Genomic DNA, 14776 nt, shown 5'->3' on the forward strand with positions numbered 1-14776 from the left:
AACAATGGTTATTGCTACACTGCCACCCACAAGGTCAGCCCAACAGCCTATAGCACGCCCATGTGTGGTGGACGTCTGCCCAAGATCCAGGCCGAGGCCTGCTTCACTTGCGAGATCGGGCACATTCCGGGGTGATCTAAATACCCGACTCTATGCGGTACACCGTCACACCGAAACCCTATCAGACCGTACCCACACCATGAAGCACACCGCCCCACACCATTACACAACACCGCACCAACATCGCACGACACCACAATGCCGTGCCACCGCAACGGGGCGTTTCACGACAATTTGTGAGCTCCGCCAACACTCGTTTGAGATTATTACAACGATAAGCCCTGTTAAAATTAAACATTGCGTTTTACCAACCTGTCCACGTGACGCGACCGGAACCGCTGACTTACCTGCGACCGAGGGACACGTCTTCACGTTAACGTGCGCTTACTTACAACGTTACCAACGGGCAATCTCCACGCAGTCATCGACCCCGGGAAGCCCGCAGGTTGACAAAGTGCCGTCGAAGCAACTCCATGGACGCCTGCCGCTCCCTCTGCAGCTCGTCGCGCGTCCACCAGAGTCCGGCCTGCAGTTCGGCCAGCGCGCATTTGTAGCGCAGCTCCATCTTCCCGTGCAGGGCGGCCTCCTTCAGCAAAGACTCCTGAGACTTCACTTCCTGTTCCAGCGCCCTCAGTTGCTGCCGCTGCCGCAGCCACGCCGAGTGAAGGTCCCTGCGGCACCGTGACACCTGGCGCTGGGTTGCACTCACAACCTTCACAAGCAAACACAACCTGCGTTACACTCACAACCTTCACAAGCAAACACAACCTGCGTTACACTCACAACCTTCACAAGCAAACACAACCTGCGTTACACTCACAACCTTCACAAGCAAACACAACCTGCGTTACACTCACAACATTCACAAGCAAACACAACCCGCGTTACACTCATAACCTTCACAAGCAAACACAACCTGCGTTACACTCGCAACCTTCACAAGCAAACACAACCTGCGTTACACTCGCAACCTTCACAAGCAAACAACCTGGGTTACACTCACAACCTTCACAAGCAAACACAACCTGCGTTACACTCACAACCTTCACAAGCAAACACAACCTGCGTTACACTCACAACCTTCACAAGCAAACACAACCTGCGTTACACTCACAACCTTCACAAGCAAACACAACCTGCGTTACACTCACAACCTTCACAAGCAAACACAACCTGCGTTACACTCACAACCTTCACAAGCAAACTCAACCTGCACTACACTCACAACCTTCACAAGCAAACACAACCTGGGTTACACTCACAACCTTCACAAGCAAACACAACCTGCACTACACTCACAACCTTCACAAGCAAACACAACCTGCATTACACTCACAACCTTCACAAGCAAACACAACCTGCGTTACACTCACAACCTTCACAAGCAAACACAACCCGCGTTACACTCACAACCTTCACAAGCAAACACAACCTGCGTTACACTCACAACCTTCACAAGCAAAACACAACCCGCGTTACACTCACAACCTTCACAAGCAAACACAACCTGAGTTACACTCACAACCTTCACTTGCAAACACAACCTGCGTTACACTCACAACCTTCACAAGCAAACACAACCCGCGTTACACTCACAACCTTCACAAGCAAACACAACCTGCGTTACACTCACAACCTTCACAAGCAAAAACAACCCGCGTTACACTCACAACCTTCACAAGCAAACACAACCTGCACTACACTCACAACCTTCACAAGCAAACACAACCTGCGTTACACTCACAACCTTCACAAGCAAACACAACCTGTACTACACTCACAACCTTCACAAGCAAACACAACCTGCACTACACTCACAACCTTCACAAGCAAACACAACCTGCGTTACACTCACAACCTTCACAAGCAAACACAACCTGCGTTACACTCACAACCTTCACAAGCAAACACAACCTGTACTACACTCACAACCTTCACAAGCAAACACAACCTGCGTTACACTCACAACCTTCACAAGCAAACACAACCTGCGTTACACTCACAACCTTCACAAGCAAACACAACCTGTACTACACTCACAACCTTCACAAGCAAACACAACCTGTACTACACTCACAACCTTCACAAGCAAACACAACCTGCACTACACTCACAACCTTCACAAGCAAACACAACCTGCGTTACACTCACAACCTTCACAAGCAAACACAACCTGCGTTACACTCACAACCTTCACAAGCAAACACAACCTGCGTTACACTCACAACATTCACAAGCAAACACAACCCGCGTTACACTCATAACCTTCACAAGCAAACACAACCTGCGTTACACTCGCAACCTTCACAAGCAAACACAACCTGCGTTACACTCGCAACCTTCACAAGCAAACAACCTGGGTTACACTCACAACCTTCACAAGCAAACACAACCTGCGTTACACTCACAACCTTCACAAGCAAACACAACCTGCGTTACACTCACAACCTTCACAAGCAAACACAACCTGCGTTACACTCACAACCTTCACAAGCAAACACAACCTGCGTTACACTCACAACCTTCACAAGCAAACACAACCTGCGTTACACTCACAACCTTCACAAGCAAACTCAACCTGCACTACACTCACAACCTTCACAAGCAAACACAACCTGGGTTACACTCACAACCTTCACAAGCAAACACAACCTGCACTACACTCACAACCTTCACAAGCAAACACAACCTGCATTACACTCACAACCTTCACAAGCAAACACAACCTGCGTTACACTCACAACCTTCACAAGCAAACACAACCCGCGTTACACTCACAACCTTCACAAGCAAACACAACCTGCGTTACACTCACAACCTTCACAAGCAAAACACAACCCGCGTTACACTCACAACCTTCACAAGCAAACACAACCTGAGTTACACTCACAACCTTCACTTGCAAACACAACCTGCGTTACACTCACAACCTTCACAAGCAAACACAACCCGCGTTACACTCACAACCTTCACAAGCAAACACAACCTGCGTTACACTCACAACCTTCACAAGCAAAAACAACCCGCGTTACACTCACAACCTTCACAAGCAAACACAACCTGCACTACACTCACAACCTTCACAAGCAAACACAACCTGCGTTACACTCACAACCTTCACAAGCAAACACAACCTGTACTACACTCACAACCTTCACAAGCAAACACAACCTGCACTACACTCACAACCTTCACAAGCAAACACAACCTGCGTTACACTCACAACCTTCAAAAGCAAACACAACCTGCGTTACACTCACAACCTTCACAAGCAAACACAACCTGTACTACACTCACAACCTTCACAAGCAAACACAACCTGCGTTACACTCACAACCTTCACAAGCAAACACAACCTGTACTACACTCACAACCTTCACAAGCAAACACAACCTGCGTTACACTCACAACCTTCACAAGCAAACACAACCTGCGTTACACTCACAACCTTCACAAGCAAACACAACCTGCACTACACTCACAACCTTCACAAGCAAACACAACCTGCGTTACACTCACAACCTTCACAAGCAAACACAACCTGCGTTACACTCACAACCTTCACAAGCAAACACAACCTGTACTACACTCACAACCTTCACAAGCAAACACAACCTGCACTACACTCACAACCTTCACAAGCAAACACAACCTGCACTACACTCACAACCTTCACAAGCAAACACAACCTGCGTTACACTCACAACCTTCACAAGCAAACACAACCTGCGTTACACTCACAACCTTCACAAGCAAACACAACCTGTACTACACTCACAACCTTCACAAGCAAACACAACCTGCACTACACTCACAACCTTCACAAGCAAACACAACCTGCACTACACTCACAACCTTCACAAGCAAACACAACCTGCGTTACACTCACAACCTTCACAAGCAAACACAACCTGCACTACACTCACAACCTTCACAAGCAAACACAACCTGCGTTACACTCGCAACCTTCACAAGCAAGCAACCTTGCGTTACAGTTGTGAGCAGATTAACGCGAAAATTCCCCAAGCATTAACGTTTGCAAACCAACCTATGTTGATGCTTTGAGATACTAACCTTCACTAAGTATGTTTTATATTCTGATTCGCACGGTTGCCTACATACGGCGCAAAAGACGTTCAACATACTTATATATAAAATTATTTTCCCATATTTAACCTTACTTCAGTCTACAGGGCCTCTTCTACTTACACACGAGTTAGGTTCCAGAGGTCTGTTCGTAAGTCGATTTGTTCGAAAGTCCAACTTTACTCCTGTCGATTCCCAACGTGTTGTACGGCGTGTACACTCAACACGGGGAATGGGTTTACAAGTTGTGTAATCTCCTGTAGATGTAGATGCCAACTTGGGAGGTTGAACTTACGAATCTCGGTCCGAACAGGCCAACTGGACATACGGACAGGGGTTTGTTCTTATCGCTGAAAGTTCGTAAGTCGAATGTTTGTAAGTAGAGGAGTCCCCGGATACCACGATGTTAATTACGTGCGTGAAATAGCGCTCAACAAAGCCCCCCACACTGAGTCTGGAGACTTTTTCTGGAGTGTGCCGCTTTGCAATTCTTCTTTGCCGACACCAACAAGTGTTTGGGCTCCGTGTGGGGAAACAAAAATGACAGCACGCAGAGAAACCCCACAAGTACAAAAGTGTCACACTAAACACCACCATATTCTGAACCGCTGAAGGTTTTAGAATTCAAGTACTAACCGCGTTCGCCCCTGCTTAGCCTCTGAGATCCGTTGAGATCAGGTACATTCAGTGTGATTTGGTAACAGGCAGAATTTAAATTTTTGTTTTTTATGGAAAGGAAATGCACGCAAAGCGCTTCCTCAATCTACTGGATGGATGAGGCCCTGTCCACGCCACGGAGTTCATGGGGGTTATTTGACCATACTTCGCCAGAATGGTCAACGAGACTTTCTGAAGGCGAGGAGCATGGACGTGGGATGCAGCGAGCAGCCCCGCCGTGAGTCCTTGGCACAATCCACACTCAACCCACTTAGCTTCTTAGATATGACAAAATCGGGCGCATTATGGGCATATTCAGTCACACATCCTACTTAGACCATTCAGTTCCGTCAAAACACATCGGGCGAGGAGAGAGCAAAGCGATAGATGACGTTACTGTGCTTCCTCTCACCTCCTGCAGGGCTCCAAGCGACTTCTCAAGCTGCTGCACCTCACGCTCGAGCTTCCGGCAGCGCGTCGCCCGCCCGTCCGCCTCCTGCCGAGCGGCCAAACCCACCTTCAGGTCGTTCTGCAGGCACTCGCAGCGAGCCCTCGGCTCGCCCCCGGCCGCTTCCGACGCGCTCGGCGCGGGCTTCGGCCCGCGAACCCGCGCCGCGTCGGCGTCGTCCTTCCTCCTCCCTCCGCCGTCCCGCCTCAAGGCGGCCGCGTCCTCCTCGCCCCGCGAGCGCCTCGCCCCCGTCGCCAGCACCTCGACGCCCACGCCGCCCGCGCGCCTCTCCGACTCGCGAGGGGACCCCGTGGAGTCGTCTCGCGCGGCACCGGCGGCGGCGGCGGCTCCCTCGGGGTACTCGCGGCCAACGACGACGCCGGCGCCGCGTTCCGGCCGGGCTCCACGCGCCGCCGCCGCCGCCTCCGCCGCCGCCTGTTCTCCGGACACGGTGCTGTCAACGTCCTTCGGGCGCCGCGCTCGGCCCTGGCGAGCCTGTTCCCCCGCCGCCGGCAAAGTCGGCGGCCCGCCGCCGCCGAGGAGGCCGTCCGAGGTGCAGGCGTGCCCGGCGGGGAACAGGTCTTCTCCCGCCCAGTGGTTCAGGCGGCGTCTCGCGGTGCGAGGGACATTCATGGTCACGGGACGTGATTTGGGAAAGGCAAATGGGACCTCTCGTCAGTCGGCTCGTTCGGCTCAAAGTTGACGGTGGGTCACGCCGTCCCTTAAAAGGCAAACAAAAAAAAACCACAACCATTTCATTCCCTTCAACGTGACTTTACCGAAAGAGCCAAGAATATGAATTACTGCAGTCACGAAAGCTTTAAATCAAAATAACCTCGGCGCGTTTCGTATTAAAACTGGCGGCAATGCTTTTGCGGTATTCGAGTCGCGACTTCCAGATGACGACGGCAAGCGACGCGCTCCGGACTGCGCTTCTGCGGCCGTCTGGAACGCTCTTCCCTTCCGACATCAGGAAGCCACCGGAGCTATGCCACTTGTTAATTCGTCTCGATTGAGAAACTCGTTTCTCTAGTTCTAGATTTGAAGCTTTCGTGACTGCAAGGATCCATACTCTTTGGTTCTATTCGGTAAAGTCACGTAGGTAAAAAATAAAACAACAAAAATCACGACGTTTCGGCCACAACACAAGTGGCCTTCATCAGGTGAAGGGACCAGACTGTCTCGAAGACTTTCACTCCAGCGTAGTCTTCGAGACAGCCTGGTCCCTTCACCTGATGAAGGCCGCTTGTGTTGTGGCCGAAACGTCGTGATTTTTGTTTTATTTTTTACCTACGTGACTTTACCGAATAGAACCAAAGAGTATCATTTCTTTAGAAGTGCTTCTGCTGTGTCTAGCTTGTTTGTCCTTCCCCCCACCCCCGTACCTCCGATTATCGCGGTTGGCTACGTACGGTGCAAAAGAAGTTCAACGTAGACGTGCGGTCGATCATCGATAATGATAATCCGACGGCGTCGTGGGGCGTGTGAATGCGCCGGATTTTAAATACCGACGGATAATCACTGTGCACGGACTGTACTCACTGTGCCCGGACTGGACTCACTGTGTCTGTGATGGACTCACTGTGCCCGGACTGGACTCACTGTGTCTGTGATGGACTCACTGTGTCTGTGATGGACTCACTGTACCCAGACTGGACTCACTGTGCCCGGACTGGACTCACTGTGCCCGGACTGGACTCACTGTGTCTGTGATGGACTCACTGTGTCTGTGATGGACTCACTGTGTCTGTGATGGACTCACTGTGCACGGACTGGACTCATTATGCCCGGACTGTACTCACTGTGTCTGTGATGGACTCACTGTACCCCGACAGGACTCACTGTGTCTGTGATGGACTCGCTGTGTCTGTGATGGAATCACTGTACCCGCACTGGACTCACTGTGTCTGTGATGGACTCACTGTGTCTGTGATGGACTCACTGTGTCTGTGATGGACTCACTGTACCCGGACTGGACTCACTGTACCCAGACCACGTGGTTTCGTGGTTTTGGTTTTGCCGGGAAATGCGCTGAGCTGACGCTTGCCGTCGCAAGCCAATCGCCGCATCGATTCCTCGACATCTAAAGTCGGCGCGATTCCTCCCCGTCGAATCCTGCTTGATGAGAAATCAACCAATCGCCGAAGAGATTCTACGTCCCGCGCGCGTCGATTGTCGACCGTCACGAATCGACCGTCGCGATTCGATGAGGCGACTCCGACCTCCGCCGACTCCGAGGCCCACGGACGAGGCGGCCACCGCTTTCCTGGTGGCCACGCGGAGCAGCAGGAGGGCCTGGGTGAGACACGCGCTGTGGACACGTGACACCACCTGCTGTGGACACGTGACACCTGCTGTGGACACGTGCCACCTGCTGTGGACACGTGCCACCTGCTGGTGGTGTACACACAGAGACACACACACACAGAGACACACACACACAGAGACAGACACACAGACACACACACACACAGACACACACAGAGACACACACAGAGACACACAGACACACAGACACAGAGACACACAGAGACACACACACACAGAGACACACACACAACACACACAGACACACAGAGACACACAGACACACAGACACAGAGACACACAGAGACACACACACACAGAGACACACACACAACACACACAGACACACAGAGACACACACACAGAGACACACGCACACAGACACACACACACACAGAGACACACAGAGACACACACACACAGAGACACACGCACACACAGAGACACACACACACAGACACACACACAACACACACAAAAACACAGAGACACACACACACAGAGACACACACACAACACACACAGACACAACAACAACAACCGCCATTCGCCACTAAGTGGCGGTGACGTCACCACGACGCTTGTGCCAGGCTATTTGCACCCTGATGCCACGTGACGTGTCGAACGCCCCCTGGCAGGAGGTCACGGGGCAGACCCAGGTGCCACGGGTCGACTGACTGAGATGACTGGCTGATGCACCAACTGTGCCCCCTACTGTGCCAACCTGCTGTGCTTTAGCCACCCGGCGCTCCGCTCGTTGTTGTGAGCGTCGCTCCTCTGCCCTCCGTTATTGTTGGAGGGCGACTACCTCCAACTGCCCAGTAGCATCCTTCACGAGCCTCCTCCACAGAGGCCGATCTTGACACCGCTGGTACCAGTCATCGGCAAGTCCACTCAGCTCCACGTCCTCCTGTACCACATCACTCCATCTCTTCTCTAGCCCGTGCCGCGCCCGCTTTGCCCCCTCAATCCGACCGAACAAAAGCTGTTTCAGCATGCGGTGGATGGGCATGCGGGCTACATGACCCAGACATCGCAGCCTTGCCCGCCGGAGGAGCTCACCGATGGGACCTTGCCCAGATCTTTCAAGAATTTGTGAGCTCCTCACACAATCCAGTCTGGTTAAACCTAGGATGGATTGTAGGCAGGCCAGCCTAAATGTTTCTAACCGGCGAAGATGTTCCATTAGGGGGGTCCACGTTTCGCAAGCGTAGAGAAGGGAGGGAATGACCGTGGCCGAGAAGACCTGAAGCTTAGTGTGGAGCGACAGACCAGGTAGCTTCCACACAGAGTTACGCAACCGATGAAAATATATTGCCGCTCAACTGATTCGGAGTGAGACCTCTGCTGTTAAACTGGAGTCAGTCATAAGCAAACTGCCCAGGTATGGGGAACTCTCCACTCTCTCCAGAACTGCCCCATCACCGATCGGGAGTTGTGGGGGTGGAGTGTCCGATGGTACAAAATACCCAGGCAGGTGCTTAGTTTTGGTGGGGTTGATGGTAAGGCCCCACCTCTTAGTGGCATGCTCCAGTCTCAGCAGCAGCGTCTCCAACTCCTCCTCTGACTGAGCAGCTATTACCAAATCATCAGCATACATAACGTGGTTAGCAATAGGGAGCCATCCCGTGACCGCACCCGGGCATCGATCAGCCTCCCATTATATCTGTACCATATGGAGAATCCCCCGGTACAGCTATTCAAGGCTTCACGAACTACGTGGTCAAAATAGATGTTAAATAATGTGGGAGCCAGAGGACATCCCTGTCGCACCCCAAGGTATACAGGGAATGGCTCTGACTCCCGGCCACGTAGTTTTACCTGGGCCCGCTCACCATCATGAAGGTCCTTAATGATCGTGAGCAGAGGGTTAGGTACTCCAAAAGCACGAAGAACGACCCAGAGCCCAGGCCTACTGATGGTATCATAGGCCTTGACCAGGTCAATAAAGCAGAGATGTAGGTCTTGTTGGAATTCCCTACACCTCTGCTGTAGCAGACGGACAGAAAATATGGCATCTGTGCAGGACCGCCCTATCCTGAAACCGCATTGGGGCTCCGCAAGCCTCTCCTCAGCGTGCCTGGCAAGGCGATGCTGAATAATCCATGCCAGGACCTTTCCCGGCACACTGAGGAGTGAGATGCCCCTGTAGTTGTTACAGCCTGTGCGGTCCCCCTTCTTAAAAAGGGGGACCACCAGGGCATCCTTCCAATCCTGCGGAACCCGTCCAGTGGTCCAGACTGTTGTTATGATGTCATATAGGGCAGTCTGTGCACAAACGCCACCCTCCCTCAGCATTTCGCTTGGGAGATCATCTCTGCCCGCTGCCTTTCCTGGTCTCAGACTCCAGATCGCCTTCAGTACTTCCTCAACAGATGGCACCTCAGCCAGCCACTCACAGGGGGTGACTTCTTCCAATATTTGAGGCACCGCAGCCTCAGCAGGGTCATCCTCACTTTGTGCCAAGATGTTTTCCTGGCTGAGGGATTTTCCCTCCCCCAGGACCTCACAGAAATGCTCAGCAAATCTGCAAACCTGTTCCTGAGATTGGATCACCGTTTTTTCCCCTAATGATGGTAATAGGTGTGGCGCTGCAGGTTACTTTTTTGATGGAGTTAAATAGAGATTTGTGATCACGGGCCACTGAGGCAGACTCCATCTCCTCAGCAACCCGCGACCACCACCCATCCTTGCAGCGCCTCACGGCTCTCCGAACCTCCGAGCGAAGGCTGCGGTAAGCCTCCTCATTCTCTGACGTGGCATTCTGTAGCCGATGGCAGTGGGCCTATTGCTTTTTCTCAACCATCCTGAACACCTCCTCTGTCAGCCAGGGTCTCTGGGGAGGTCTGGACCGCGTACGCAAAGCAGCCATTGCAGCTGCATGAGTCACAGTCCTAAACCGCGCCCATTTACCCTCGACATCAGGAGGAGTCGAGGACGATGCCAATCCCAGCCGCAAGCGATGATGAAATTCTCGCTTGCAACTTTCATCAGATAACTGAGACCAGGCCAAATTAGGTCGGAATGGGGTCCTGGGTGTACACCCACCACCGGAGTGGAAGAATGGCAGGCGCATCTTACAGATGACTAGTCGATGGTCAGAGGGCAGATCAGCTCCACGGTAGGTCCTGGTGTCAAGGACATGGGCTCGCATCCGCTGGTCCGTCACTATGTAGTCCAGCAGATGTTCTTGCTTGGACCCGGCATGCATCCATGATGTTGTGTGGATGCGCCGATGCCGGAACAGCGTGTTGGTAATTACAAGCCCATGGGCTGCACAAAAATCTAGCAGCCTCCTACCATTGTTATTGAGCTGATCTGGCCCATGCCCTCCAATCACTCCAGACCTGGTGCCAGTATCGTGACCAACTCGGGCATTGAAGTCACAGACACAACAGACACAACACACACAGAGACACACACACACAGACACACACAGAGACACACACACAGACACACACACAGACACACACACACACACAGAGACACACACAGACACACACACAGACACACAGAGACACGCACACACAGACCCAACACAAATGTCTCCCCATGTAGTCTCCCTGACGGGCTGCGTGAGGCTTACACACACAGACACACACACACAGACACACACACAGACACACACACACACACAGAGACACACACAGACACACACACAGACACACAGAGACACGCACACACAGACACAACACAAATGTCTCCCCGTGTAGTCTCCCTGACGGGCTGCGTGAGGCTTACACACAGACACACACAGAGACACACACACAGAGACAGACACAACACAAATGTCTCCCCGTGTAGTCTCCCTGACGGTCTGCGTGAGGCTTACACACAGACACACACAGAGACACACACACAGAGACAGACACAACACAAATGTCTCCCCGTGTAGTCTCCCTGACGGGCTGCGTGAGGCTTACACACAGACACACACAGAGACACAGACACACACAGAGACACACACACAGAGACACACACACAGAGACACACACAGAGACATACACAAACAGAGACACACACAGACACACAAACACAACACAAATGTCTCCCCGTGTAGTCTCCCTGACGGGCTGCGTGAGGCTTACACACACAGAGACACACACACAGAGACTCACACAGATACACACAGACACACACACAGACACAGAGACACACACACAGACACACACAGAGATACACACACAGACACACACACAGACACACACACACAGACACAACACAAATGTCTCCCCGTGTAGTCTCCCTGACGGGCTGCGTGAGGCTTACACACAGACACACACAGAGACACACACACAGAGACACACACACAGAGACACACACACAGAGACATACACAGACAGAGACAACAACAACAACCGCCATTCGCCACTAAGTGGCGGTGACGTCACCACGACGCTTGTGCCAGGCTATGTGCACCCTGAGGCCACGTGAAGTGTCGAACGCCCGCTGGCAGGAGGTCACGGGGCAGACCCAGGTGCCACGGGTCGACTGACTGAGATGACTGGCTGATGCACCACCTGTGGCCCCTACTGTGCCAACCTGCTGTGCTTTAGCCACCCGGCGCTCCGCTCGCTGTTGTGAGCGTCGCTCCTACGCCCTCCGTTGTTGTTGGAGGGCGACTGCCTCCAACTGCCCAGTAGCATCCATCACGAGCCTCCTCCACAGAGGCCGATCTTGACACCGCTGGTACCAGTCATCGGCAAGTCCACTCAGCTCCACGTCCTCCTGTACCACATCACTCCATCTCTTCTCTAGCCCGTGCCGCGCCCGCTTAGCCCCCTCAATCCGGCCAAACAAAAGCTGTTTCGGCATGCGGTGGCTGGGCATGCGGGCTACATGACCCAGCCATCGCAGCCTTGCCTGCCGGAGGAGCTCACCGATGGGACCCTGCCCAGATCTTTCAAGGATTTGTGAGCTCCTCACACAATCCAGTCTGGTTAAACCCAGGATGGATCGTAGGCAGGCCAGCCTAAATGTTTCTAACCGGCGAAGATGTTCCATTAGGGGGGTCCACGTTTCGCAAGCGTAGAGAAGGGAGGGAATGACCGTGGCCGAGAAGACCTGAAGCTTAGTGCGGAGCGACAGACCAGGTAGCTTCCACACAGCGTTACGCAACCGATGAAAAGATATTGCCGCTCGACTGATTCGGAGTGAGACCTCTGCTGTTAAACTGGAGCCAGTCATAAGCACACTGCCCAGGTATGGGAAACTCTCCACTCTCTCCACAACTGCCCCATCACCGATTGGGAGTTGTGGGGGTGGAGTGTCCGATGGTACAAAATACCCAGGCAGGTGCTTAGTTTTGGTGGGGCTGATGGTAAGGCCCCACCTCTTAGTGGCACGCTCCAGTCTCAGCAGCAGCGTCTCCAACTCCTCCTCTGACTGAGCAGCTATTACCAAATCATCAGCATACATAACGTGGTTGAGCAATAGGGAGCCATCCCTTGACCGCACCCGGGCATCGATTAGCCTCCCATTATATCTGTACCATATGGAGATTCCCCCGGTACAGCTATTGAAGGCTTCACGAACTACGTGGTCAAAATAGATGTTAAATAATGTGGGAGCCAGAGGACATCCCTGTCGCACCCCAAGGTGTACAGGGAATGACTCTGACTCCCGGCCACGTAGTTTTACCCGGGCCTGCTCACCATCATGAAGGTCCTTAATGATCGTGAGCAGAGGGTCAGGTACTCCAAAAGCACGAAGAACGACCCAGAGCCCAGGCCTACTGATGATATCATAGGCCTTGACCAGGTCAATAAAGCAGAGATGTAGGTCTTGTTGGAATTCCCTACACCTCTGCTGTAGCAGACGGACAGAAAATATGGCATCTGTGCAGGACCGCCCTTTCCTGAAACCGCATTGGGGCTCCGCAAGCCTCTCCTCAGCGTGCCTGGCAAGGCGATGCTGAATAATCCTTGCCAGGACCTTTCCCGGCACAGACACACACACAGAGACACACGCACACAGACACACACAGAGACAGACACACAGAGACACACACAGAGACACACGCACACAGACACACGCACACACAGAGACACACACAGACACACACAGATACACACAGACACACACAGACACACACACAGATACACAGACACACACACAGAGACACAGACACAACACAAATGTCTCCCCGTGTAGTCTCCCTGACGGGCTGCGTGAGGCTTACAGACACACACAGAGACACACACACACAGAGACACACACACACAGAGACACACACACAGAGAGACACACACAGAGACACACACAGAGACACAGACACAACACAAATGTCTCCCCGTGTAGTCTCCCTGACGGGCTGCGTGAGGCTGACAGAGCCCGCGCGTCTTTGTGAGCCTCAGGCTGTGAGGGCGAGAGGTCGGCTCCACTCTCTCACTCACCGCCCTCCTTGTTGTGTCGCCCGCTCTCGTTCACGTTTTTGTTTTATTATAGTCGTAGTTGTTGATGTTACAGTATTAGTTATTATAGCAGTTCATGTTTTTATTACTATTGTAATTGTTTATATTATTGCTGTTGTAAGTTGTTGATGTTATTATTAGTGTTATAGTTATGATTGTAGATGTTGTTGTTATTATAGTAGTAGTTATACTTATGATTATAGATGTTGTGATGGTGGTGGTTGTTAGTCTCCTCAGAACACACAGCCGCCTTCTCCCGCCAAAACGCGACACTTTGGTGGTGGAGGGAGAGGGTCGTGGGCGAAACCAACGCGAGCAGCGGGCGAGGAAGGGGTGAATGTAACCGGCGAACTTAAATTATTTTAATTTAGGGGGGTACACAGCAAACGCCTCCGTTCACTAACGCCAGCGAGCCCCTCTAGCTTCTTGTCGCTATGGATGAAATAATTAAACATCAAACAAATTCGCTACATTTATTCAGCGCGTCTTGAGTTTTGATGCTTTTCATCCCCCTCTTCCGGGCTATGCTTGGTATAGTCTGAAAGGCAGCAGCGCCTTATCTAGTCTATGCTATTTACCATGGGCCTTAATCCGGGCTATGAAATTAAGTTCAATGTCACGTGCAATGGAGCTGACCAATTAAAAAAACACCCACAAAATATCAACACCACGTGACTCGTGGTGGGAGCGGGGTTGCCATCTTGGTAAGGGAGAAGCCACCACACACCCCCCTACCCAAGATGACCACCCAAACGTTGTTTGACTGGTTGTTGGGGAGAACCTCTGATAGCCAATAGCGACTATT

General features: G+C 52.3%; 1 protein-coding gene across 1 annotated transcript; it reads right to left on the reverse strand.

The window, feature by feature from the left end:
• Positions 1 to 481: 481 nt before the first annotated feature.
• On the reverse strand, positions 482 to 14264 carry LOC142918268 (uncharacterized). The gene is made up of 3 exons (XM_076062407.1): positions 13954 to 14264; positions 5216 to 5972; positions 482 to 772 (listed from the first exon to the last, which is right to left on the reverse strand). Exons 2-3 carry the CDS (start codon positions 5882 to 5884, stop codon positions 482 to 484), a joined length of 960 nt encoding a protein of 319 aa, XP_075918522.1. The 5' UTR covers positions 5885 to 5972; positions 13954 to 14264.
• Between the last annotated feature and the right edge of the window lie 512 nt (positions 14265 to 14776).

The sequence above is a fragment of the Petromyzon marinus genome, unplaced genomic scaffold (assembly GCF_048934315.1).
Source record: "Petromyzon marinus isolate PM22_M1 ecotype Great Lakes invasive population unplaced genomic scaffold, UKy_Petmar_22M1.pri1.0 PM_G_Scaffold_59, whole genome shotgun sequence".
Lineage (NCBI taxonomy): Eukaryota > Metazoa > Chordata > Hyperoartia > Petromyzontiformes > Petromyzontidae > Petromyzon > Petromyzon marinus.

Excerpts from the sequence above, each read along its gene's own strand:
- LOC142918268 (XM_076062407.1), bottom strand. The coding sequence starts at position 5,884 with ATGAATGTCCCTCGCACCGCGAGACGCCGCCTGAACCACTGGGCGGGA. Across the intron at positions 773-5,215 it reads CGCTTGGAGCCCTGCAGGAG|GTTGTGAGTGCAACCCAGCG; the intron begins GTGAGAGGAAGC and ends TTGCTTGTGAAG.